This window comes from Bos grunniens, chromosome 5 (assembly GCF_055505025.1).
Source record: "Bos grunniens cultivar Pamir isolate PY7600 chromosome 5, Bosgru_T2T1.0, whole genome shotgun sequence".
NCBI lineage: Eukaryota > Metazoa > Chordata > Mammalia > Artiodactyla > Bovidae > Bos > Bos grunniens.
The window spans coordinates 110,890,487-110,915,326 of NC_141169.1; the positions used below are offsets into that span (position 1 = coordinate 110,890,487).

The following is a 24,840-nucleotide window of genomic DNA, read 5'->3' on the forward strand; positions in this document are numbered from 1 at the left end:
GCCCTTCCTTCCTCCCAGCACGCCCCCGGGGCCAGAGCCCGGCCCGCCCTCCGCTGCCTCCGCCCCCTCCGCTCCCTCCGCCCCCTCCGCCCCCATCCGCCGCGCCGGGGACCGCCCCTGCTCGCCCGTCCCGTCGCAAGAGGCCCCGCCTCCGGGCCTTTCCCGCTCTCCCATTGGCCCGCCTGCGGCCCCCGCCGCTGTTTGTCCCGGCTACCCCGCCGCCCATTGGCCATTCCGGATCCTCCCAGGAAGTTTGAAAAAAAAAAAAAAAAAGTTTTATGGGCGGATGGAAGGGGCCGGGGCAGCGCCGGGGAAGGGAAGGGCCGGGAGGAGCGGCGGCTGGCGGCCGAGAGGGGCGGCGGCGGCGGCGGGATTCCCGCTCCGCTGAGCCCAGCCCGAGAGTCCTTTCCACCTTCCTGCCTCCTGCTCTTGCCGCCCCTGGGTGCCGACATGACGGTGAGTGCCCCCCCCGCCAGGGGTGCAGCCCTTCTGCACCCCCAGGCCGGGAGGAGAGCGACAGCCGGAGCCAGAGCCGCGCCGCTCCCCTCTGGGCAACCCCCTCCGGCCGCACGGGCCGGCTGTCCTGCCTCACCTGCCCCCGGCCTCACTTTTCCGAGCCAGGAGCCCGGTCAACCCCTACCCCGAGAAGATGGGAACTCTAGCTCTCAGGCACCACCCCCTAACTTTTGCAGGTCCAATCATGGACAGATTCGGGGTGGCCCTTTCCCCTTCTCTTCTCCAGCTCCCTTTAGTGAAAACCTGGTCTGATTCCCCCAAGTTGCGCCAGATTCTTAAGGGTCTCCCAGGGTTCTGGGTCGCGGGAGGAGCGGAGATGGGCCTAGCCCGGGTCTGGGTCTCGCCAGGGGCTGGAGAGAGGCGCTCCCTTGGTTGGAATGGGTCTCGCTGGTGCGGGTCTGGGAAGTCTGTCCGCCCGTGTGGGCGCTGGGCGCAGGTTGGCTGGGTGAAAAGAGGCCTCTGGAGCCCATCCTGGGACTTCTGAAGTAGCAGGATACCGTGCTTTCCCGGACTTGCCACTTCGCAGTGGCTCTGGGACCTTGGGTGGGGCAGGCCAGCGATTGGGAGTGAGGAACACGGTGGCAGGGATTTGTCTTTCTCTTGGGGATAAGCCATACCCAACCTGTATCAGTACTTGTACCTTAATTATCATATTGCGTCTCATAGCTGAGTTCACCGATAGCCCCGTTCCACAGTGTAATAAACTGAGAGGGGCCTCGGTGAGTTGCCAGAGGTTACCCTGAGTGTAAGGGAAGGAGTAGCCCTTTTCCAGGTCACTCTGGCCCCTTCACTGTGATGTTCTGGAAGGGAGGGGCAGGAGTGCTTTTGGTTTCTGGCAGGCGCCTTAGGGAGGCTCTGACAGCCTGGTGAGGAGAGTTGGGGGCAGTTGAGCAGCGTGGGTGTGCGCAGGGCCCCTGCCTCCTAAGTGCGATGACCTGCTCACTGCCTGGACTTCCTCAGCCTCTGCACATCCTGCCACCTCTCTGCCGGCCCTTCCTGTTGTCAGCAGCCTCCCCTCCCCTGTCAGGGAGTAGAGAGGGATGTGGGGGGAGGAGCTGAGTCAGTGTCTTCCACCCCACCCCCCCATCCCCGCCTTAGGCTAGTGGAGAGTGGTTGCATTGCCTATGGGGTGCCTGCCAGGCCCTGAAACTGGGTGCTGTCACATTACCAGCTTGGATCCCTGCAGGTTGATGGTAACTCCCGGTCTAACCCATGAGGACACTGATGAGTTCACACTGTAGGTAGTGAACTTATGTGCCCTGGGTGACATGGCCCGGCCCTGGCTGAGCCAGAATTTGTAACTTGGTCTGTCCTAGTTTTGTCTCAGGATCGGATAAATGTACATAGTTGCCTTTCCTGGGGAAGCACATGCTGAACTCAGGTAAGGCTGCCAGAAGCAGCATGTGGGGGCCCATCCCTGCTGGTGGGAAGAGGCTTCCCGAGGGAAATGACTTCCTGGGACTATAGGACTTTGTCAAATGGAGAGGAATTGGTGGGGGGTGTACAGTGTGGACCAAGGCTGGTGGCCGTATTTGGGGAATGAAATGGTGAAAACATAGAAAAAGGACTTGGGAAGGAGGGCCTCAGAGGCCAGGAAGAGCAGCTTGGGCTTGTTCAGGGGCACTGGAGAGTTATGAAAGGTTATGGAGCAGAGAGGAGGCTCGTAATGACCTTTGACAGTGTTTACCGGATTCATCTTGGCTGCTCTCAGACCTGAGCCCACTCCAGGCTAGTATCCTGCCCATTGCTTCTTCACATCCTCTTCCTCTCTCCTGGCCCCATCTCCCTGACTTCAACCTCAGAAATCTGAACGAGCAAGTGGCAAAGGTGCTATGAACGTGTCAATGCTTAGAGGCTTCAGGAAGCTGGGCCTGGAGTCAGGCTCTGCTCCACCTTCTTTTGCCTTAGCTGGGTGCAGCCTTGCCCCGGAGCTTCATCCTCAGCCGCTGCCTGGCATCAAATTATACACCTGCTCACTTGTTTATTGTCTCTCTTCAGAGTTCCACCAGGCAGGGGCTGCATCTCTTGTTCACCGCTGATTTCCTGGTGTAGAACAGGGCCTGGTTCAAAAAAATAAGAGAGAGATGAAAAGAAAGAAGGGAAGAAAGAAATTTGTATGAATGTCCCGAGTCCTAAGATCTTGTCGGGGGGTGAACAGCGCGTGTCCCTGATGGAGTTGCTTCTGGTCTAGCCTTGAGGGATAAGTGAGTGGCTTCAGGATGATCACAGATGCCACAGAGGCCCTGGGAAGTCATCTGGTGTGGTGTGTACTGGGAAAGGTGCCTCGGAGGTGGCAGTGAAGCCAGGTCTCAAGGCATGAGAAGGGGTCTGCCTGGGTGAAGGAGGTGGAGGAGGCCTTGTGTTTCAAGCAGAGGACATAGGTGTGTGTGGAGGGCCCCAGTCCTGGTGTGTGGGGGATCAGAGAGGAAGTGTGATGACGTAAACCATGGGGCCCCCTAAGCAGGGGTGAGGCCAGGCTGAGGCTTTCGTGCTGTCCTGAGGCAGCCGGACCTTGTTCTGAAGCCGTCCCTGAGGCTTTGAGGCAGGCCTGTGACACTAGGCCTTTGGGAGCGGGTCCCCTGCCAGAGCGCGCACACAGGGGGCGGCGTCCATGGTCCAGGCTGGCTTGAGGCACAGTTGACCTGTGGTCAAAGGAGGGAGGGCTGCTGTGAGGTGCTATCAGTGCTCCGGAAGGGAAAAAAGGGGGAAAGGGAGCTTCCTGCAGGTGGAGGGAAGGTATCTGGGGCTGAGGAGCCATGTGTGAAGTTACAGGGGGCAGAGAGTTAGGTTCTCTGACCTTTTGACCCTTGGGGGCTTCCCAGGTAACTGCAGGACCTCGCCCGCCAGAAGGTTTAAAAACTCACACTGGTGGCCTTCTCTCCCCAAGGTCACCATCCCATCTCATGCCTGACAGTGTGTGGGTACCAGTGTTTCTGTGTGTAGTTTCTCTCATGGAACTTGGGGGAGGGCAGGACCCCCCCCATCATTTGCCACATCAAACATCTGGGCTCAGGGAGGGGATGTGACTTAGGAAGGTCACTCTGCTTCCCAGGCAGCCCTTGGGGTCCCAAACTGTCATTCCTGCCCTTCCTCAGCCTCTGGAAGCCCATGACTCTCCCAGCCCCAGCTTGGCTGTCTTGATTGGCTGGGTGGTCAGCTGGTCCTTCCTGGGGAGCTCTCCCCAGGTCTGCACAGTGATGCCAGCTCTGTGGTCCATCCTAAAAAGCCTGGCTCCTCAGCTGCCAGGAGGTGGGGTGGGAACAGCCCCCAAAGCACAGGAATTTAGATCAGGGAGGTAGTGGAGGGTGGATATTTAATCAGCAGGTTTCCCCTGGGGTCACAGCATGCCAGGCCCTGAGGCCACGGGAGGCCCCTGTCTGCACATGGATCCAGATGACTTGGTGGCCCTGAGCATGGCTATTGGTCTTCAGTCTGAGCTTGGAACCGCCCTGGGCAGCTTCTGGCCCACGTGGGGAACAGGGCGGGGAAGAAGAGAAAGCAGACAGGGCATACACAGCCTGGGGTTTCCCAGGTCTGAGCAGAGCCCGTGTCCCTTCCGTCAGACAGGTCTGCAGGGAAGGGCATGATGCAGGGGTTGGGCCGCCAGCCTGCCGAGATCCAGGGGCCTTGGTCCCAAGGCCATGGCTGAGGATGGCTCAGGAGGTCCAGGCTGCTGGCCCAAGCCCCTCTCAGGCCTCTTCCTCCACCGGAGGAAGAGGAAAATGGGGCTTCCTCAGAGGAAAGCGGGTCAGGGCAGGTGGCCAGGTCAGGTGGCTCCAGTTTCCAGGTTTCCAACCGTTGTCACCATCCACCCCACTGAGCCATGCCACCCACTCCCTCTACGCAACCAGACACCTTGGCCCGGTGGAGCTGTGATGCAGGTGCTGATAGGTGGGCTCAGAGCCATGGCAACAGGTGGCAGCCTCCTCCCTACCGGCCAGCTTGGCCCACCAGCGAGCAGGAGCTGAGACAGCAGGGGGACCGGGACTTAGACGAGAGAGAGAGGTCTCCCCAGCAGGCCAGGAGGGTCTGAGGATTGGCCTGGCCAGAGAAAATGCGCAGATGAGCAGTTTTGTCCTCTAGGGGCTAGGCCGGGGGGACCTAGCTCCAGGTCCCTATGGAACATGCTACAGCTGGGAGCCCCCAGACCCCGGGGCCGTGCCCCCCTGGGCAGCACTCGGCAGGTAGGACTTGCCAGAACTGAGGTACCCTCTCCCCGGCCCTTCCAAGAGCTGGGGGCGCCCAGGGGGTCTCAGACCACACCCTGGGCCTGGCTCCATCTTTCAGGGTCTCCAGGAGACGAGGAAGGGCAGGGCTGGTTGGACCACGGGAGGGCTAGTGGGTTGGGGGTGGGTAAGATCATTAGGGCATTATCTGCCTGGGCCTCAGTGAGAGGAACTGGACAGTTCACTCAGCCCTGCTGATCTGGCCTGTCCTCTGACCTCTGTAAGGGTTCCTTGTTCCAGGCAGAGTTCTCTCCCCTCTCTCTCTCCCTCTCCTCCACACTCAGGTGAGGAAGCAGGCTGGCTGGGGCAGGAGCTTGGAGGTCTGTGGTGGATGGCCAGTCACCCAGCCCACCTCTCAGAGGTTGCCAGATGTTCAGGAGGGGGACCAAGGCTGCTTCCGTGGCTGGGAGCCTGCCTGGATTTGGGGGGTTATCTGGGTCCTCAACCCTCCTTCCTGGCTTCCCAGGACTCTTATAGGACTTAGAGCAGGTAGGATGAGCCCCTTTGGTTCTCGCTTGGCCTGACTCACCTGCCACCCCCTCTCCCCATAGCCCGATCTGCTAAACTTCAAGAAGGGATGGATGTCTATCTTGGATGAGCCTGGAGAGGTAGGAGGTCTGTGGTGGGGTGGGGTGAGGGGTAGGGGGTGGGCAGTGGGGTTGCTGCAGGGCCCTGTAGGGTCCTGGGGGCTGCCCAGGTGGCTGAGCAGCTTCCCTGGCCTGTCCAGCCATCTAGAGACCCTGGCTTCTGGATGGAGGGGTTAGAGGGTGAGGGCCAGAGTGGGAACCCTGAGGGGGATGTTTCTTGTCCTGCTGGAAAGAAGGCCTTGGGCTGCGGGGTGGGAGGCCAGAGGCTGCTAGTCATCTCAGTTTCGTGAAGCAGCCTGCAGTATGTAAAGGTCACCAGGATGGCGGCCTCCTGGCCCTTCACGCCCTGCACCCCATTTTCTCTCCTCACCAAGAGCCCCTAGGCCCTTCCACCCCTTGACGACCCTGGCTGGGTATCTGAGGGTCTGGAGTGGAAGGGTTCACAGAGATCATCCAGCCTGAGATGTATACAGATTCCCAAAGGCTCAGCCATGCAGCAGCTCCCCCCAGCCCTGGGGTGGGGGCTCAGAGTACATTCCTTGAAGTCTCACCAACCTGGGGCCCCAGTGAGTCACAGCTTCTTCCAGCCTCAGTGGCCTCATCTGTGAAATGGGCATGCTGGGTAGTGAGAATTCTTTCCAGGCTGGATAACAGTCACAGAGGTCAAGCACATAAAATGTTCCACAGAGCCCTCAGTGCCCGCTTGGGCCTCAGCTAATCACCCTTCCCTTTCTCTACTGTGTGCATCCTTAGAGCCAGAAGGGACAGTAGCTTTTCACCATTCTACCCTTCTGGCTGCCAGGCTGGAGGTGGAGCTGGCCTTCTGCCCACCCAGCCTGGGAGGGGACGTCTCCCTGCCCGGGTCCTGCATGCGCCCGCAGCTTGGGTCTGCGTGCAGCCCGCATGCCACGGAGGGCTTGAAGCCAAAGGGAATCTCATTGTATTCCCTACCCACATGCTTTATTCCCTCTAGCCCACAACCTTCTGAACCCGCTGCCTGCTTGCCAGCCCCCTGGTGGCTGGGCTCCAGGCTCACACAAGGCCGGGCATCCCGCCAGTGACCCTTCCCAGCCTCCCCACCCAGGGTCTCTGGAGGGCAGAGATTATGAGCCCCACCCAGAACTGGCCATTACTCATTCTCTTTCACAGGGTTTTGGAATGTCCGAGCTGGAAGGGCCCTGGGAGTTCAGCCAGCCCGACCCCGTGGTGCACAGACAGGAGACAGGCCCGCAAGGGCTTTGATCTCTTCCAGGCCCAGCAGCACCTTGGGCAAACCCAGGCCTAGAACTTGGGGTGCCTGAGGCCCAGAGTTCCGGCCAGTTGCCATCCCAGGCAGTCGTAGACCAAGCCTGGAAGGGCCTAAGAGATCTTTGGGCCTGAACCCCTGCCCCACTTGACAGAGGAACAGTTGTCCTGTGTGTAGTAGCTCGGGTCACTCAGAAGAACAGCGTGGTTCTAACAGAGCCAGTCTCTCAGAACAATCCCCGACACCCTAGTGCCTGACCACACGCCAGGTGCCATGAGAGACATTCCGGGGAGGGTTAGGAATTTCTGACCTCACCAGGAGGCTTAGGGACTACTTAGCCCTACTTTACAAGTCAGAAAACTGAAGCTCAGAGAGGTTGAGACACTTGACTAAAGACACACAGCTAGCAAGGGATGAAATAGCTGTCACCCAGGTCTCTTGGATGCTGAAGTCCTATTTCTCATGGGAGGCCAGTGTGGAAAGAAGTAGAAAGTATCATCCTGGCATATCCTTGAAAACTTAACCATCTTCTTGAGGAAAGAAAACCAAGTACTTGAAGTATTAACAACCAGAGCTTGGCGATGCTGGGGAGCTGCGGAGGACATGGGCTGACCCTGGCAGTGGGTGGATCTTGACTGGCATTCCAGTGAGTGGCCAGAAGCCCGGACGTGAGCTGAGCTTGGCACTTTCGTATCAGGCTGTTCTGATGCCCCCACCCCTCTCCTACGTGTCCTGCCAACCTAACCCCATCTGCAGCAGAGAGAAGCATTGCAGAAAGGTGCCCACATCATAAATGTACAGATAATGCATTCTCATAGCTGCACATATACGTAACCAGCACCTAGATCAAGAAACAGAATATGACCAGCTCTCAGACACTTATCCCTGGGCCCCCTTCTGGTCCTCTCTGGGAGACTTGTCCTTGGCTGTTGGGGTGATCGATCCAGGAGTAGTATATGGAAGAAGACTCTTGAAGTCCTGGCCCCTGGCTTGCTAGGCAAATGCCTTACCCAGGTCACAATCCCTTCCTGGACTGCACTGGGCAGGATTTGCGTATAGGAACCTTGATGATCTTGGCGGAAAGGATCAAGAGGCCTATGGAATTGTCAACAAATCAGGGAAGGGCTCTCAGAAAGAAAGGGAGGGTGTGGTTAGTGAGGAGAAGCCAACCCATTTCACAGATGCTGCTCCCGAGGCTCAGAGAGGGAATGGAGGAGCTAACTACAAATGTGGATTTTGTGACTCTGCACTGTCCCCTGACCCCCACCCCTCAGCCCAGCTGGTGAGGGTGCCAGGCACCTGCTGCAAGCCGAACAGTTGACCTGGAAGCACCCAAGATGCCTGTGGAATGATGCACAAACACACACTCATTCCATGCCCCCGACCCTTACTCACCGCCATCTCTCCTTCGCAGTGGAAGAAGCACTGGTTTGTGTTGACCGACTCAAGCCTCAAGTACTACCGGGATTCCACCGCTGAGGAGGTGAGACAATGAAGTGGGAGGGCTCCTTCCCCCATCAGGTTCCAGGGGCCCCCTGGTAGGGGGTCAGGGGGTTCAGGGAGGGATCCCTGGAGTCCATGGACCATCATGAGCCCTCCTGCTGCAGGCGGATGAGCTGGACGGCGAGATCGACCTGCGCTCCTGCACGGACGTCACCGAGTACGCGGTGCAGCGCAACTATGGCTTCCAGATCCACGTGAGCCTGCGGGCTGCTGCGGGCGGTATCCCTGGAGGGCCCCCAGAGGAGGCGTGGGGGTGGAGTGTGGCTCACCAGACTGGCTCCCATCACTCATTTCCCCAGAGACCTTGTCCTCAGAGCCAGTGAGAAGCTCTGCTGCCAACACCGAGCTTGTCTGGGGCAATCCCAGGAATCACTGGCAAGCCGATTCGAATGTTGGAGAGACTGTGGAGGGGATGGGGCTCTTCCAAGGCTAGGAGGAGAGGGTGTGCATCCTCTGCTCACCTCCAGGCTCGAGACCTGAGATTCCACCCCCTGGGAGGGAAGGGCACCTCCCTGGGGCCCAGAGTGGGGAAGGAGCAAGGAAGCTGGCCAGGTGGCAACCTACCTGTGGGGTGGACTTGCAGACCAAAGACGCTGTCTATACCTTGTCGGCCATGACCTCGGGCATCCGGAGGAACTGGATCGAGGCTCTGAGGAAGACTGTGCGTCCCACCTCAGCCCCAGATGTCACCAAGTATGTGCTGGGCTGGACTGGGGGCTTCGGGGAGGCACTTACCATCCCCCCAGCCCTGCATCCTGAATGGGTGTCCAGTGCTCGCCTGAGGGCCCTGGGCCTCAGTTTCTCTGCCAACAAAATAGGGAGGTGGGGGAGGGGGCAGTGGGTATCTGTGGCACTCATCCAGAAACACCTTGAGCTTTGGAGGTTGACTCATCCCACCCTGAAAGGGTGGGGAGAGGCCTCGGCTCTTTGGAGAAGTGCTGCTGAGTCAAAGGACCCGTGAGGTGGCTGATTGTCTGTGTGCCTAGGGGGCTGTGTCTGAGCCTGTGTCAGGGAGAGGGGATGGCTACTTAGTGTGGGTGGAGGACTCACTCCCTGTGGAGGTCGCTGTGGGGAGAGGGGCGGGAGGGTTGAGTGACCTGGTGGTAGAGCCCCCACACAGTATAAACGCCAGATGTGGGACTTGCCTGACAGTCCAGTGGTTAGGACTCTGTGCTTCCACTGCAGGGGGGCATGGGTTCTATCCCTGGTGAGGGAGCTAAAAGTCTCCCATGCCACGCAGCACACCCAAAAAGTAAATAAAAATAAATTTAAGTAAGCATCTTTTTAAACAAACAAACAAAAAGCCCAGATGTCTCTGAGGGTCAAAACTCTGGCTGTTGGGCAGCAGAAACTGAAGCTTGGTATTGAGGGGGCACGGAGTGTGTGTCCACCTGCCCAGCCACACCCTGGCTGGCAACCTTAGGCCAGTTGCTGTCTGGACTGAGATTCAGATTCCTCACCTGTCACGCCAGGTGTCGTGTGAGGATGTGCACAGAGGCGCTTTATAAACTCTTGCCCACTGTGCAGCTGGACTATGGTTTACTGTATAGGCTTCACTGCTATAGCAAAGAAACCCCAAACACAGGTTCATGCAAGGGAGAGGTTTATTTCTCACTCCAGCCCAGACCTGGTGGGGCGGCTGTGCAGCCCCTAGCCCCCAGCCTTGCCTCTGGGCCAGAACACTGCTCACATCCTCACGGGTCCAAGCCAGGAGCCAGGCCAGGGCACACCTGGTCCTTTGAAGGGTGCCGCCTCTCACTTGCACTGGGCAGAGTGGTCACATGGACACTTGTAGCGGCAAGGGACACTTTAGTTTCTGGCCAGGTGACCACGTACCCAGTGTTGCTATGGAAAAAGTGTTGCTATGGAAGAAGTTGTTATGTGTCTCCACAGTTTGTGCCTGTGTAGCCAGAGGCCACTGTTCACCTCACCTGCAGTGCCCTTGGGCATCTCCCCTATTCCACTGAGCCTCTTGAACCCAGGGCCTTGTCTCCCACCACACCCTTAACGCTGATGCTGCCATCACCATTCACAAAGGCCTTGCACACATTCACTCATCTAGTCCTCACGTCCCTCCTGTAAGAGGCATTGTTGTCCCGTATTACAGATGAGATGACTGAGGCTTAGAGAGGGCGGCCAGGTTCCCTGGAAGTGGCCGAGCTGGGATGGTTCCCAGGATCTGTTAATGAGGGAGCGGTAGTTCTAACCTGCTTCCTCCACTGGGGTCTGTCCCCAGGCCCCGACGCTCGGGTCACACTCCAGAAGTGCTTGTTTTGGGACCAAGCAGGCCAGGTCCCACCTGACGTGGCTCTGCTGGCCCCCTAGGCTCTCGGACTGCAACAAGGAGAACACGCTGCACAGCTACGGCACCCCAAAGGGCTCCCTGAAGGCAGGGGAGCAGCGGGTGGGCTCTGAGGTCATCAGCCGGGGTGGCCCCCGGAAGGCAGACGGGCAGCGGCAGTTGCTGGACTACGTGGAGCTCTCCCCGCTGACTCAGGGCTCCCCACAGCGGGCCCGCACCCCAGCCCGCACCCTCGACCGCCCAGCCAAGCAGGAGGAGCTGGAGCGGGACCTGGCCCAACGCTCCGAGGAGCGACGCAAGTGGTTCGAGGCCACGGACAGCCGGGCCACGGAGACACCGGCAGGTGAGGGTCCGCGCCGGGTCCTGGGCGCCCCCCTGACCGAGGACCAGCAGAGCCGGCTCAGCGAGGAGATTGAGAAGAAGTGGCAGGAGCTGGAGAAGCTGCCCCTTCGGGAGAACAAGCGGGTGCCTCTTACTGCCCTGCTCAACCAAGGCCGCGGGGAGCGCCGGGGGGCCCCAAGCGACAGCCACGAGGCGCTGGAGAAGGAGGTAGGCGGGCACGGCTGGCCTCTGGGAGCCTCCTCACCCCACCAGCGCCCTTAACATCCCTGCACTCATGCTGTAGCGTTAGTTCTTGCATACCTACGGTGACTGGGGAGTTCACCCCTGAGCCATGACACCAGATGCCTTGTAAACTGGACTTCTTTCCTGGACCTTGGGGATCTTTTGTTTTTGTTTGTTTTTCCCCATCTTCGTTCTGTCCTCAGCAATCCCAGAGAAGGGAAGGGGGAAGAGAAGGGAGCGACCGTTTATTGAGCACCTTCTGCATGCCAAGCCTTGTACTAGGCCCTCCTTACTTACGTTGGCTCATGCAGTCCTCACCTGGTCACATGGCCGTTTCATGGTCCCATAGGGTAGACCGCCTCACTGTTTCTCTGATGGGAAACTGAGGCTCCAAGAAGTTTCCTCCCACCTGTATAATAGGTAAATATCTGTGACTGTGGTATCTTGCTCCCAACCCTGTTAAGCCTTCTTCTCTGGGCCAGCGCTCTCCTGGGTCCCTGACCTGGCCATCCAGGAAGCATCTGGAACGTCCCCCTTGCCCGTGTGTCCACACCAGGGCCACTTCATCACGCCAGCTCCATTCTGCTTTTAAGACCCTCACTGACCTTGCCTCCCCCCATCCCCGTAGGTCCAGTCCCTTCGTGCCCAACTGGAGGCATGGCGTCTCCAAGGGGAGGCTCCTCAGGGTGCACCCAAGTCCCAGGAGGATGGCCACATACCCCCCGGCTACATCTCACAGGTAAGGCCATGGAGCTGTTGTGTTGGGGGGTGGGGATGGGTTTCTGGTTGCCGTGTTTTGAGAAAACAGCTGATATTCTGGGAGCCCTTCCTATACCAGAGTGGAACCCGGGTGAGGCCTTTGACGTGCACCATCTCACTTAATCTCCCCAGAGGGTGGACGTGAGGACTGTGCCCATTTTGCAGACAAGGCCACTGAGCTATAAGAGGGTATGTGACTTGCCTGAGGTCAACTGGCCTGCAGATGTCAGAGGTGCGATTTGAACTTGGGTCCAGCTGACTGCAGAGCCCATGCGTGAGCCCCCACGTGACCTTTTGTACTTAGACTCCCTTCCTCTGTACTGCTCTGGGGAAGAGGGGCCTGATGGAGCATGGGACCCCCCAGGGGGCAGGCTCCTGGGAAAGTTAAAGTCACTCAGTTGTGTCTGACTCTTTGCGACCCTATGGACTATACAGTCCATGGAATTCTCTAGGCCAGAATACTTTAGTGGGTAGCCATTCCCTTCTCCAGGGGATCTTCCCAACCCAGGGATCGAACCCAGGTCTTCCACATTGCAGGCGGATTCTTTACCAACTGAGCCACCAGGGAAGGCTAGGCCCCTGGGAATCGCTCCCTAAACACTGGAAAATCCTGCCAGGCGGAGGCCCTGAGCAAGGTGGTCTACAGGACATGAGTGCCTCCAGTGGCCCTCGGGGGACGCACGGCCTGCCTAGGACAGCGACTCTCAACAAGGGTTGATTTTGTTCCCCTGGGGACATTTTGGCCGTGTCCAGAGACACTTTTGATTGTCATGTCCGGGACAACTAGTTCTCCAGAAAAAAATACGTGTGCGTGTACACACTGACACATTTATATATGTTTATTGTAAATTTTACTGATACAGAGCATGTTTAGTGTGCAACTTACAAATAAAAAATACGTCATGCTTCTATTGTGAATTCCATATTGCAAATTGATTTTTCTCAGAGTACTGTTGTTGATTTCTCCAAATGCTCGTATCCACAGCAAACTGACAAATGAGTGTCGTTCTAACATGAATGTTGGTTGGCATTTTTTTGTGTGTGAATGAGTATGACAGCCAGATATATGCCTAAACTTTACTTGGTCAATGTCATGAGCAACTTCTTTGCTGAACTGAAAGATACTTTACTGTTGAGACTATTTGAAAGTATTCTTTTGAGGACATTTCTTGGGGTTTTGTTCTGTGTACAATGTAGCAGTCTGAGCTAGTGCACATTTTGAAGTTTAATCTGTACTGTGAGCGTTAATAGCTTTTTCTCATCATTTGGTTAAGTCTGGACAATCAACAAAACAGTAAATCAAGCTCTGATTTGTAATGTTTACCAGTTTCCATGGTGTAAATATTCCTGCTATGGCTGATGTCCCTGAACAGAGTTGGGAAACTGCACCGAGCATCATGTGGCATTTCCACCCCGCAGATACAGGACATGTAAATAACCTCAGAGCATAGCTAATAATAAAATGCAGTGACATAATTAGGAGGTAATGAATCTTGAGTATCAGCTTTGTTTTTTAACACTTACTTGGTTTTGTCTGCATTGGGTGTTAGTTGCTGCTTTCAGCCTCTTCATTGCTGTGTGCCGGCTTCTCTCTTGTTGGAACGCACAGCTTAGCTGTCCCTCAGCATGTAGGATCTTAGTTCCCCTACCAGGGACCAAACCCGTGTTCCCTGCATTGGAAGGCAGATTCCCTGGACTGCCAGGGAAGTCCCTCAGCCTTGTTTTTAATGTAACTAATTATAAGTTTATATAATTTCCGATAACAGCTATGCTAAATAGCTGCACCACAGAATTCCTAAAAATTTGACAATTGCTGTTCCCCAGATAGCACACCCTTGTCTGAAGCAAAAAAAAAAAAAAAAAAAAGACGGCTGGGGTCCCAGGCTCTGGGCAGGGAGGCCTTCTAGAGATTCCGAGGGAGCGTGGGGCTCTCAGGAAGTGTTCCTGGAGCTGGGGGTGGGAGCGGGGGCTGAGGCAGGACGGGGTTGCCACTGGGTATTCATCAAGGAGACGCCCACTGCCGAGCTGAGAAGCTGGGATCGCGACCCACACACCTCAGGAGGTTTGGGGTCTGGGACGCGACATCAGGAAGGTGGGGTTAGTGTGCAGGGAGTCCTAGCACCAGGAGCTAGGACGCTGCTGAAGGAGGGGGGAGGGAAGAGGGTGGGGGTGGGGAGGGGAGCTTCAGGCTGGCCCACTGCCTCGAGGAAGGCAGAGGGGAGCTGGCCAGAAGCTGGGGCCACCGTGCAAGGCCAGGGGCCATCTGGGGCTGAGTGGTTCTGGAACATTCAGCTGAAGGGAGACCAGGGCTGAGGGGAGTTGGGGGTGTATTGTGGAGGGTGAGCCTGGGGATCACCTGATGTGGGGAAGAGGAAAGGGAGGGCCCAGTTAGGAAGGTGGGGCATCTCTAGATAGAGGGGCCAGCACCACCACCTGAGGCCTCCAGGCACCTCAGAGATGCCCCCCTACCCACCCCAGAGGGCTTCAGACTGAGCTTGTGGACCCCTTGGACACCCCAGAGGCTGCCTTTTTTGGGTGGGTCCATCCACAGTTGTTGGTCCTGGAGCAGCACTGTCTTTGACTATTAGAACCTGCATTAATTTCCCTTGCAGGAAGGTTTCTGTCACTAAAACAAAGCTGGAAAAGCACTGCTCTGACTTCTCAGGGTACAGATGGGGAAACGGAGACCCAGAGAGGAGGCGAGTCCTCCAAGCTGGCAGCAGACTTGTGTCTGCAGTCCTGGCTTCCTGGTCCCCAGGCGCCCGCTGGGCTCCCCAAGGCTGTCAGTGTTTCATCCTGTTAGATTGGGATGGGCAGGGGTAGCAGGTGGAATGGGGGGTGAGAAGGGCATAATGGGGAAACAGCCCAAGACGGGGTAGGGGAGGGTACCCAAAAAGAGGAGCTGAACCGTCTGTGTCCCCTCAGGCCCCAGGGGAGGCAGCTGGAGAGTCAGTGGACCCTAGTGAGGTGACAGCAGGGCAGGGATTCCCAAGCCTGATATCTCAGGCCAAGGGGGTGCCCCCCTTCCAGCTTGTGGGGTTTGCTACTGCAGGACAGCAGCCAGGGGGCCTGGGGCTTCAGTGCCTACTGCAGTAGCGGCCACGGGCACTTTACCTACTTTGATCCACATCAGTGGTGGCAGCCATCACACTTGGGCCCTCAGAAAGGCAGGTCAGAGGGAGCAGCGCCTGGCCTTCTAGGAGCCCCTCCTCATGGACTAGTGCCCACCTCCTGACATCAGCCTCTGGACGCCGTATTGACTGCCAGGTCTGCCGGCCTGATGGGGCTCTTTAAGAACAGCAATCCCATCTCCTTTAGGCTCCTGTCTCTACAGGTGGGTGATCTCTACAGTGAACGCTGACTTAGCTCAGGGAGCCTTGAGAGTTGGTCTTATGGGGTCTGTATTACAGATGAGGAGATTGAGGCTGAAAGAGGGGAACAGGCTTGTTCGGGTTCACTCCGTGGTACAGCCAGGACTAGGACCCAGTCTGTGGAACTCCCAGGGCCATGTTCCATTGCCCCACCTGAGGGGATACACAGAGGCTCAGTGAGACAGGTGTCCCCTACCCACAGCTCGGAACACCTGGATCCTGGAGACCTGGCCCTTGTCCTTCCCCAGACTGGCCCATGCAGCCCCCCAGATGTGGCTGCTGGTGTGGTGGGGGTCATCCTCCGTCCCCAGCCGTGAGGTGCCCTGTGCCTTGGGGGAGGACTCAGCCTCTTATCTGCATCGGGTCTCTTATCTGTGCCTCCCGTTTCTCCCTTGGCTCTTCCCCTTCCCTTTTGAATGATCTTAAACATATATTAATCATGTAAGAAATTTGTTTACATTTTCAAAAATAATTTCAAACAAATCAAAATGTTAGAAACAAATGTGTGAACTCTCCTCCCCCTACTTGCTTCCAGCCCCAGGGGTTACCTTGGTTACCTTCTAAGCATATCTGTATGGTTTTCTGTTGCAGCTGTGATGAATTGCCAGAAACATAAGTAACACAATTAATCATCTCACAGTTCTGTAGAGTAGAAGTCTAACGTGGGTCTCCCCAGGCTATTAATAAAATCCAGGCATCCATGGGATCTCGTTCCTTTCCATAGGCTCTGGGGAGGCTCCATCTCCTCACCTTTTCTAGCGTCCAGCAGTCGCCTATATTCGTTGGCTCATGGTCCCTTCCATCATCTTCAGAACTCGTGCAGGAGAGTCCGGTCCTTCTCTCTTCCCACTGGGCTCCTGCCTTAGTCCCCTCTCCCTCTCCCTGCTCTCCTGCCTCCTCTTCCACATCCAAGGACCCTGTGATTACTTTCGGCCCAGAGGATAATCTAGGATAATCTCCCTATTTTAAGGTCAGCTGATTAGCAATCACTAGTCCCCTGGGCCATGTAAGGTAACACATTCGCTGGTTCTCGGAGTAGGGCGTGGACATCTTCGGAGGGTCATCCACTCTACTTTCCAGGGTAGCCTTCTATACCTTTTTCTGTGCCCTTATGCACAGGTACTCAGACCTACAGCTCTTAAGTGTTTTTGGTCCGCGAATGGGGTCACACCACGTTTATCATCAGAAACCAGCTTTCATGACCTAACTTTCGAGACACCTTTCCACAGCAGTCTGCGTGGGCAGCTCTGTCTTTTAACAGCTGCCCAGATCCTTTGTAAAGTGCAATCCCATAACTTATTTAAGGGCTTTCCTGTTAGGTACTTACCTTGTTTCCATTTTTCACCTGTTACCAACCTGGCCGCAGACAATACCCTTGTCTAAGAGTCTTTGTACATGCGTGACTTTCTGTGGGGTCATTCCTAGGAGTGGACCTGCCAGGTTAAAGGGTCATTAAAATTTGATGACACCACCAAACTGCCCTTCACACACCCGGTTGCAGCTGACTCTCCCAGCAGTGGGTATTATCAGTCATTTAAAAACTTGCCGGTCTTGTCTGCACAGCCCCATTTTGTGCTAAGTCATCAATTTCAGTTTGCTTACTCAGCATCTGCCACAAGTCAGGCCTGGCCTAGACCCCAGGGACTCTGAACTGTATCAGATCTTCTTTGTTTGGTGGAGGTGGGGGGTGGGGATTTATAATCTGGCAGAAGCAGAGCCTTTAAAAACAGGGGAGAGGCTGACCAGAGTCAGAGCTCGGAGGATATTTAAGCCAGGCTGCAGGCCAAGTGGATTACCCGGGAAGAGAAAGTTGTAAAAGAAAGTTCCAGGCAGTGGGAATAACATGAGCTAAAGCTCAGAGGTGTGAACATGCCATGAGCTGTTTTGTTTTTTTTCTTTTTTAAGTAACTATGATGTTCCTTGGTTGGGGAGGACTTAGGTTGAGACCATCAGGGTTGGCAGACACTGGAGCAGGGACTTGCTCTGCAGGATGGGAAGCCCAGAAGGGTTTGAAGCAGAATGACAGGCTGGGGGTTGTGGGTGGCGGGGAGCAGGGGCAGATACAGGCTGATGATGCCAGGGTCTTGAGGGAGAGGTGGTGAAGCCTGGACCAGGGCAGGCCTGCCCCCGAGGCTTCTTGCCTCAGGCTGGGAAAGGGGCACTACCTGGGCCATGGGGGCAGCCCCGTGATGTCCTGGCCTCCCACCTGCAGGAGGCATGCGAGCGCAGCCTGGCAGAGATGGAGTCTTCGCACCAGCAGGTGATGCAGGAGCTACAGCGGCACCACGAACGGGAGCTGCAGCGGCTGCAGCAGGAGAAGGAATGGCTCCTGGCTGAGGAGACAGCGGCCACAGCCTCGGGTGAGGACCCTGGGCAGGAACGGCACAGCAGGGCCCGGCCCCATGAGCCTCCAGGCTGTGGCTCCTCTTGACTGGAGGTCTTTAAATAAGAGATGAGGGTCTGGTGCCAAACTTGGGGTGAGGGGTCAGGAGCCCCTAGATATGGCCTCTAACCCTACTTGCAAAGGGGAAACCAAGGCAATAATTGATTTCCCCCTACACACAGAGCATGGGTTAGGGTTAGAGTCTTCTCCTCAGGGGCCTGTGGCTACTGGGAGGCCCACGTCAAGCCACATACACACACACACTGAGCTGCAGCGTGTGTTTGTTTTCCACAGCCAAAAATCCGTGCCATGTGCTGGGGAGAGACTGGTCAGCCGCAGACCCTGCTCTTCTATGAGTGCCGTCTCACTGGGCCAGTGGGATGGACCCAGGGGAGAGCAAGGCAAGGTGTCGTCGGCATTTAACCAAACCCTGTTACACACACGAGCAACCTTAGTCCTTGCAGTGCCCCAGGGAGTGAACCCATTTCACAGATGAGGAAGCTGGGGCTCAGAAGTTAGCAACTTATCCCAGATGACATAGCTTGGAGGTATCAGAAGATGGAGCTGGAACACAGAGCACTCTGACTACAAAGCCATGCTCTAAACCCTTCCCTCTGCTCTTCCAAGTCAGGAATAGGTATACCCAAGATTCTGGCCAGCTTTCCCTCTCTGTCCCCTGCAGACCTGCTGTGTGTGTCTGGCACATGCTAGACACTTCCATGGGGTTTGCAGAATAATAGAAATGATGAAAGAGGTCATGTGATTTGGAACTTGCCACCTGCCAGTGTTCAAGAACTCAAACTGAGGGCCCCTCGTCCCAAACCCTGGGGTCAGTGTGTTTTGCATTTTAGGAAGATAACCCAGGATATCCTCCCCCAGCAGGGTCTGGGTTTCACCTTGAAATCTAGCACTAAGATTTTGCAGTGAAATTTCTGTGTTGCTCTTAAGTGGGATAATATGACCAGAAATAGCCTTGAATCTGTTCAGGTTGGGGATTGCACCAAAAGAATTATGAAACACTTGCAGTGTTCAGAGCTTTTGGATTTTGGAATTATGGATAAGACTATGAATGAGGACTTGTTTAATCCTCACAACAGCACTGTGTGAGTGTGGAAAGAGACTCAGTCCTTGGGGGCTTGCAGACTGAAAATAAACCAGTGGGGGCCAGTGTCTGAGTACTGCCTCTGTGCCAGGCATTGTTCTATTCTGCATGCTCTACGCACATCTCCCAGTAACCCATGAGGAAAGGCGTTTTTTGTTAACCTTGTTTTACAGATAAGGATTCAAGGCACAGAGGGGTTAGGTCCCTTGCACAAAATCACACAAATTTGTACCGGCCACAGAGCCAGTGTTCTTGACTATTTGGCTGGGCCAGGCAGATGGACCTAGTTAAAGAACCTTCCAGGCTCTGCAGGGAGGACTGTGTGTAGTCCTATCCAGAAATCATGAATAACAAGAGGTACTGGTGGTCAGACACTGAAGTGTCTCCCCAGCAGAGTCCTTCAGACAGGTTCTGTCATCCTCCTGTGGTAGACAGGCTCAGAGAGGTTGAGCAGCTTACCCAGAGCCACTCAGTCCATGACACAGCCCAGCCCAGCACTCTTTGCTTATCACTCTCTGCTCCTGTCTCCACGCGGAGTCCTAGAGGAAGTGGAACTTGTTGCTCCTGACCCCTCCCCAATCTCCCTTCTACCTCTCTGCCCTGCTTCCAGCCATTGAAGCCATGAAGAAAGCCTACCAGGAGGAGCTGAGCCGGGAGCTGAATAAGACACAGACTCTCCAGCAAGGTCCAGATGGCCTCCGGAAGCAGCACCAGTAAGAGGGTGATGGGGCCCTGCAGCCTGGGGGCAGGGCCTCCCTCTGAGCCAGGGGGCCCAGCTGTCCACTCTGCTGGTTATGAGTGAGGGACCTGTGCTGAGACCCCTGGGCAGGGGACCATGTTAGTTTGCCCCCAGCAGAAATTCCTGTTCCAGTCATGTGGCGTAGGGAACAGAAGCGGTAGGACCCCCCACACCAGTGCGCACAACTGTTCTCAGGCCCCTTCTTGTCTATCCAGTCTCAGTCTCCACTCTCTCTTCCCCTCTTTAGTGTCCCCTAGAGCTTGGCTTAGGGTCTTCCCTAGTGGCTCAGATAGTAAAGAATCTGCTTGCAATGCTGGAGACCCGTGTTCAGTTCTTGGGTCAGGGAGATCCCCTGGGGGAGGGCATGGCAGCCCATTCCAGTATTCTTGCCTGGAGAATCCCATGGACAGAGGAGCCCTGCAGGCTACAGTCTATGGGGTCGCCAGGAGTTGCACACGACTGAGTGACTAATGCACACACACAGAGCGGGGCTACAGTAGAAGCCGGTAGGTGTCCTTCCCTGTCAGAGCACAGCTCTGGAATGCTGGGGCTATAGAGGCGTTAAGAGATGGGCTTCTCCAACCCACCCCCCTCACAGAGGAGGCACCTACAACCCAGAGAGGCTGACACACCAGTTCACAGCCCCACAGTGGGCTGAAGGCAAAACTAGGGCAAGAATCAGAAGTCCTGAGCGGCTTCAAGTCTGCATGACCTGACCCGGCTTGGCCAAGGGCCAGAGAACCCGGGCCATCCTCCCTGACTCTACCCTGGCAGGTCAGACGTGGAGGCGCTGAAGCGGGAGCTGCAGGTGCTATCAGAGCAGTACTCGCAGAAGTGCCTGGAGATCGGGGCCCTGACGCGGCAGGCCGAGGAGCGTGAGCACACGCTGCGGCGCTGCCAACAGGAGGGCCAGGAGCTGCTGCGCCACAACCAGGTGGGCCTTGGCCCCCGGGGGTGGGGGTGGGGCGTGGGCATCCTGGCCCCCCCACACTGACCATCCCCCACCCCTCCCAGGAGCTGCACACCCGCCTGTCCGAGGAGATTGACCGGCTGCGCAGTTTCATCGCCTCTCAGGGGACGGGCAACGGCTGTGGTCGCAGCAGCGAGCGGAGCTCCTGTGAGCTGGAGGTGTGCCCACATCCCCCCACCCTGTGCCAGGCCTCCTAGCTGGGGCGTGGGGCCTGGGCCTGGGGAGGGTACCCGGACAGGCTGGGTCTGTCCTGGGGAGAGGACAGGGCAGCTCGGAAGGAGGTCTGCTGTGCACCCAGCACTCCTGGGTCAGCTGGGTGAAAGCTCTCCACCTGAGTCCTATCACCTACCTGCTGTGTGACCGTGGCAAGTCACCTCACCTTTCTTAGTCCTAGTGGCTCATTTGTAAAATGGAGCTAGCCCCTCCCTTACTGAGAGAAGCCAGAATGAGAAAATGTATATGTGATCCCAGGATCACCCTTGTCTTTGGTTGTATTTAACAAAAATTTGTACACAGCTTTACTCTCTGCCTGGCATTTCTATAAGCCCTTGTATCTGCTAAATCATTGAAGCTTCTAGCAGTTTTATGAAAAAGATGCTGTTGCTCTCCCCATTTTACAGTTGAGGAAACTGAGACACAGGAAGGTCAAGTACCTTGCCCAGGGTCACATGGCTTGTCAGTGTGGGAGCTGGGATTTGAACCAGGCAGCCTGGCTCCAAAGCCTTAAGCTTTTAAGTCTCCCTCACCCTGCTGAACCTGTCTCCTTCTCGGTCAGGTCAAAATAGTAGTACCTACTCATCAAGGTTTGGGGAGGTGTTAATGAGGAAGCCCAGCCCTCTCTAGCTCACAGTAGGGCCATACTGTGGCTTCTTTCCATGATCTTTGCCCTCAAGTTGAGGGCCTGGTGCTGTGTTGTGACCACAGCAGGGGTGACCATAAGATATCCACTCACATGGTACAGATGGGCTGAGAGAGCAAGGAGAAATCAGAGAGGGCTTCCTGGACGAGTCTTCCCCCAGGGACCCTGGTGCAGGTTAGGAGCTGCCTTCTAGGGGCCCAAAGCAGAGAGAAGTCAGGCTTTGGGGTGTGGTGGGCCAGGGTAGCTCTGGACTCTGGCCCCAGATCAGCCTGGAACCTGTGACCTCAGGTGCTGCTGCGAGTGAAGGAGAACGAGCTGCAGTATCTGAAGAAGGAGGTGCAGTGCCTCCGAGATGAGCTCCAGATGATGCAGAAGGTGAGTCCTGGCCAGCTGAGGTGCCAGAGGGGTGGGGAGCCCCTGGATCCAGCTGTGCCCTCATCCTGTGATCACCTGTTCTGTGTCGGCCACTCCTGGCCTCATCAGGCCCTCCCTGTGCCTCCCCCATGTAGGGGTCAGTATTCCCATTTACAGACAAAGAAACTGAGGCTAAGAAAGGGTAAGTGATTTGCTCCAGGCCACCCTTGTTTTTATTGGGTTGGCCCAAAAGTTCTTTTGGGTTTTCCCATAACATCTTATGGAAGGGACCTGAATGAACTTTTTGGCCAACCCAGTATTTAATCATAAAATATTTATTGAATACCTACTATGTGCTCAGCACTATACTGGGTACTGGGTGACTTGCTGTGGACCAGACCAAAATCCCTGTCCTTGTGGAGTATGCATTCCAGTGTGGAGTATGCGTTCCCAGAAACCTGTGTTTCTGGGAGCTGGGGGACTGAGATTTGGGGCCCAGTCTGACCCACCCTTGGTGCCATGTCCATGTGTCTTTGACAACTCTCTGTGTGTTGGTGGTTCTGGGAGACTCCTGGAAGGGGCCCAAACCCTGGGCCGGGCTGACCTGCCCTCCCAGCCACTCACTTGCGTGTGTGGCCTCGGACAGAAGCTTCACCACCCTGAGCCTTGGCTCTCATCTTAAATGGGATGAAAATGATGCTGAAACCTGTGTCACTGGGTGGAGCAGGGGAACCTTCTGGGGAGGCCACCTAGAGGGAGAAAACCAACCAGGGGCCTTGGAGGGGCCTGGCTGTTTGTGCCGGCAGGTGGGCAGGGCCAGGAGGGAGGGCTCCCTGCCCTCACAATGCCTCCCCGGCCCTCAGGACAAGCGCTTCACCTCGGGAAAGTACCAGGACGTGTACGTGGAGCTGAACCACATCAAGACGCGGTCGGAGCGGGAGATTGAGCAGCTGAAAGAGCACCTGCGCCTCGCCATGGCTGCCCTGCAGGAGAAGGAGGCTGTGCGCAACAGCCTGGCCGAGTAGAGGTGGGCCCCACGGGGTGGGCACTGCAGGGCGCGCAGGGGGAGGCCGTCACAGGCGCCAGGCTGGAGGTGTGACCTCAAGGCTCATCTGCACCTGAAAGCCTGCGCTGCCCCCTGAGCCAGTGCACTTCCTCCTCCCAGCCTCCATTTCCCTATCTGGATGGGGGGACAGTGACGCTGGCAACTCGGGGCCATCCCGGGGATCCATCCGACTCTCCCAGAGGCTGCTCTGTGAGCTGGAGTGCGTTTCCTTCAGAGGTGGGCCAGCCAGTTCAAGTCTGTGATTATCGGCCCTGTCCCTGCCATGTGACAGTGGAAGCTTCTTAACACAGAGCCACAGCTGCAGCCCTGCACCGTCCACGCCCCTCCTCAGGGCTGGCAGTGCCCTAACTGATCAGCCTGGCTTGGGTGGCAGATCCGGTGTGGGTGTGCCTACCTCCTCATCAGACCCAGCAGCACAGCTCGCTGGTGTGTCTGCTAATCGCCCACAGGTTCCTTCCTCTGAGCTTCACACCCCAGACATCACTGGAGGCCGTGTTCTGTCCCACTCAGTTTCACAGTCGTCCCTGACTTAGCAGGGTCTGAGACTTTTTTTTTTTGGTTGCACTGGGTCTTAGTTATAGCATGTTGGATCTAGTTCCCTGACCAGGGATTGAACCCAGGCTCCCTCCATTGGGAGCACAGACTCTTAGCCACTGGACCACCTGGGAAATCCCTCTGAGCTATTTTTATGATGCTTTTCCTCCTGCCCTGTCTACCTGGAGCTTCCTCTTTGTAACACGTCCTTGGGGACTTCCTAAGGCACTCGGGAGAGGCCACCCTGTGGGCCAGGCGCGGGGAGAAGCCCAGAGGAGCAGGTCTGGCCCAGCCTTTGGGGTTGAGAGGCTTTAGAAGGGCCTGCTGGTCACACTTCCCTGGCCTTAGCCAGATCCCCTTGCTCTGTTTATTGAATTGAAATGTAGTTGATTTACAGTGTTACAGTTTGCAATGTTATTTTAGTTTCTGGTGTATAGCAGAGTGATGCAGTTATATATACTGGGTTGGCCAAAAAGTTTGCATTTTTCTGTAAGGTGTTATGGAACAAACTTTTTGGCCAACCCAATAGAAATACAGATATGTTCTTTTTCAGAATTTTTTTGTTATATTTTATTATAAGATATTGAATATAGTTTCCTGTGCTATACAGTAGGACTTTATTATTTATCTGTTTTATATATGGTAGTTTATATCTGCTAATCCCAAACTCCTAATTTATTCCTCCCCCACCCCTACTTCCCACTTTGGTAACCATAAGTTTGTTTTCTGTGTCTGTGAGTCTGTCTCTGTTTTGTAAATTCCACATACAAGTCATATCATATGATATTTGTCTTTCTCTATCTGACTTATTCCACTTAGTATGATAAACTCTAGTCACATCCATGTTGCTGCAAATGGCATTATTTTATTCTTTTTTATGGCTGAGTAATATTCCATTGTATTAATATATGTATACTTTATCCATTCATCTGTCGATGGACACTTAGGTTGCCTCCATGTCTTGGCTATTGTAAATAGTGCTGCTGAGAACTTTGGGGTACATGTTTTTTTCTAATTAGCAGACTCCCCCAATCTTGTCTTCTAGGTCCTCGTGGTCCAGCCCACTGCAGACCCCCCAGTCCAAGGGGACCAATCGCCTTCCTTCTCTGCCGGACGGACGTCAGAAGCCAAGCTTTCTTCCCACCCTCTGTGGGCTCACACCCACGTGCACTCACACCCACCACACACATGCACACACACACATACACACACATAGCAACAGACACACATACACATGTACACTTTCTGCGTATCTGAGCGCGCCCCTAGCACTGGGTCTTACCTTGCACCTTCTTCAGGATTTTATATGTGAAGAGATTTTTATATAGATTTTTTTTTTCCTTTTTTTCCCCCAAAAACACTTTATACGTTTTAAAAAGCAATTCCTGGTGGCACATGCCTCCAGCACCAGCCCCTACTCTGTCCCCAGCCACCTGCTTGGGCTTCTGGGCCTGTCTCCCCATCTGGGGTCTAGCGGAGGCCTGGCAGTAGCTGTGGCAGGGTGGACTCGGTGGGACAGGCAGGGAGCCGGCCACCCTCTTCCTACCCTACCTCCCACTAACTACTTTCTGCCCTGGGGGGGACCCACTCCCTGGGACTCTGGACAGAGGGACAGATGGACAGAGGGAGCCGGCAGCTGTCCCCACAGCCCTGCCCCGTCCTGTGAGGGGGTGCTGGGCATGGATCTGTGGGAGCCGCCCCGTGCAGGCATTTCTCTCCTGCTCCATGAGCCTTCTTAACTTAATAAAATGTTCTGGCA

General features: G+C 55.8%; 1 protein-coding gene across 2 annotated transcripts; it reads left to right on the forward strand.

Annotated features, from left to right (window-relative positions):
- The first annotated feature begins 303 nt into the window (after positions 1 to 303).
- LOC147373041 (TRIO and F-actin-binding protein-like) lies at positions 304 to 24,840 on the forward strand. 2 transcript variants are annotated; one of them, XM_086402749.1, is made up of 14 exons: positions 304 to 456; positions 5,294 to 5,350; positions 7,990 to 8,058; positions 8,183 to 8,272; positions 8,662 to 8,771; positions 10,404 to 10,929; positions 11,573 to 11,683; positions 17,287 to 17,434; positions 19,170 to 19,272; positions 20,073 to 20,232; positions 20,313 to 20,426; positions 21,416 to 21,502; positions 22,345 to 22,508; positions 24,127 to 24,840. In XM_086402749.1, the coding sequence occupies exons 1-13, from the start codon at positions 451 to 453 to the stop codon at positions 22,504 to 22,506; spliced, it is 1,743 nt and encodes a 580-aa protein (XP_086258875.1). In that variant the 5' UTR covers positions 304 to 450; the 3' UTR covers positions 22,507 to 22,508; positions 24,127 to 24,840. The 2 variants fall into 2 exon arrangements, with proteins under 2 accessions (XP_086258875.1, XP_086258877.1); XM_086402751.1 differs by lacking the exon at positions 5,294 to 5,350.

What these genes read in the sequence shown, in the direction of transcription:
- LOC147373041 (XM_086402749.1), top strand. An exon ending in GACAGCGGCCACAGCCTCGG is followed by an intron (nt 17,435 to 19,169) that starts GTGAGGACCCTG and finishes CCCTGCTTCCAG; the next exon opens with CCATTGAAGCCATGAAGAAA. An exon ending in GGCCTCCGGAAGCAGCACCA is followed by an intron (nt 19,273 to 20,072) that starts GTAAGAGGGTGA and finishes CTACCCTGGCAG; the next exon opens with GTCAGACGTGGAGGCGCTGA.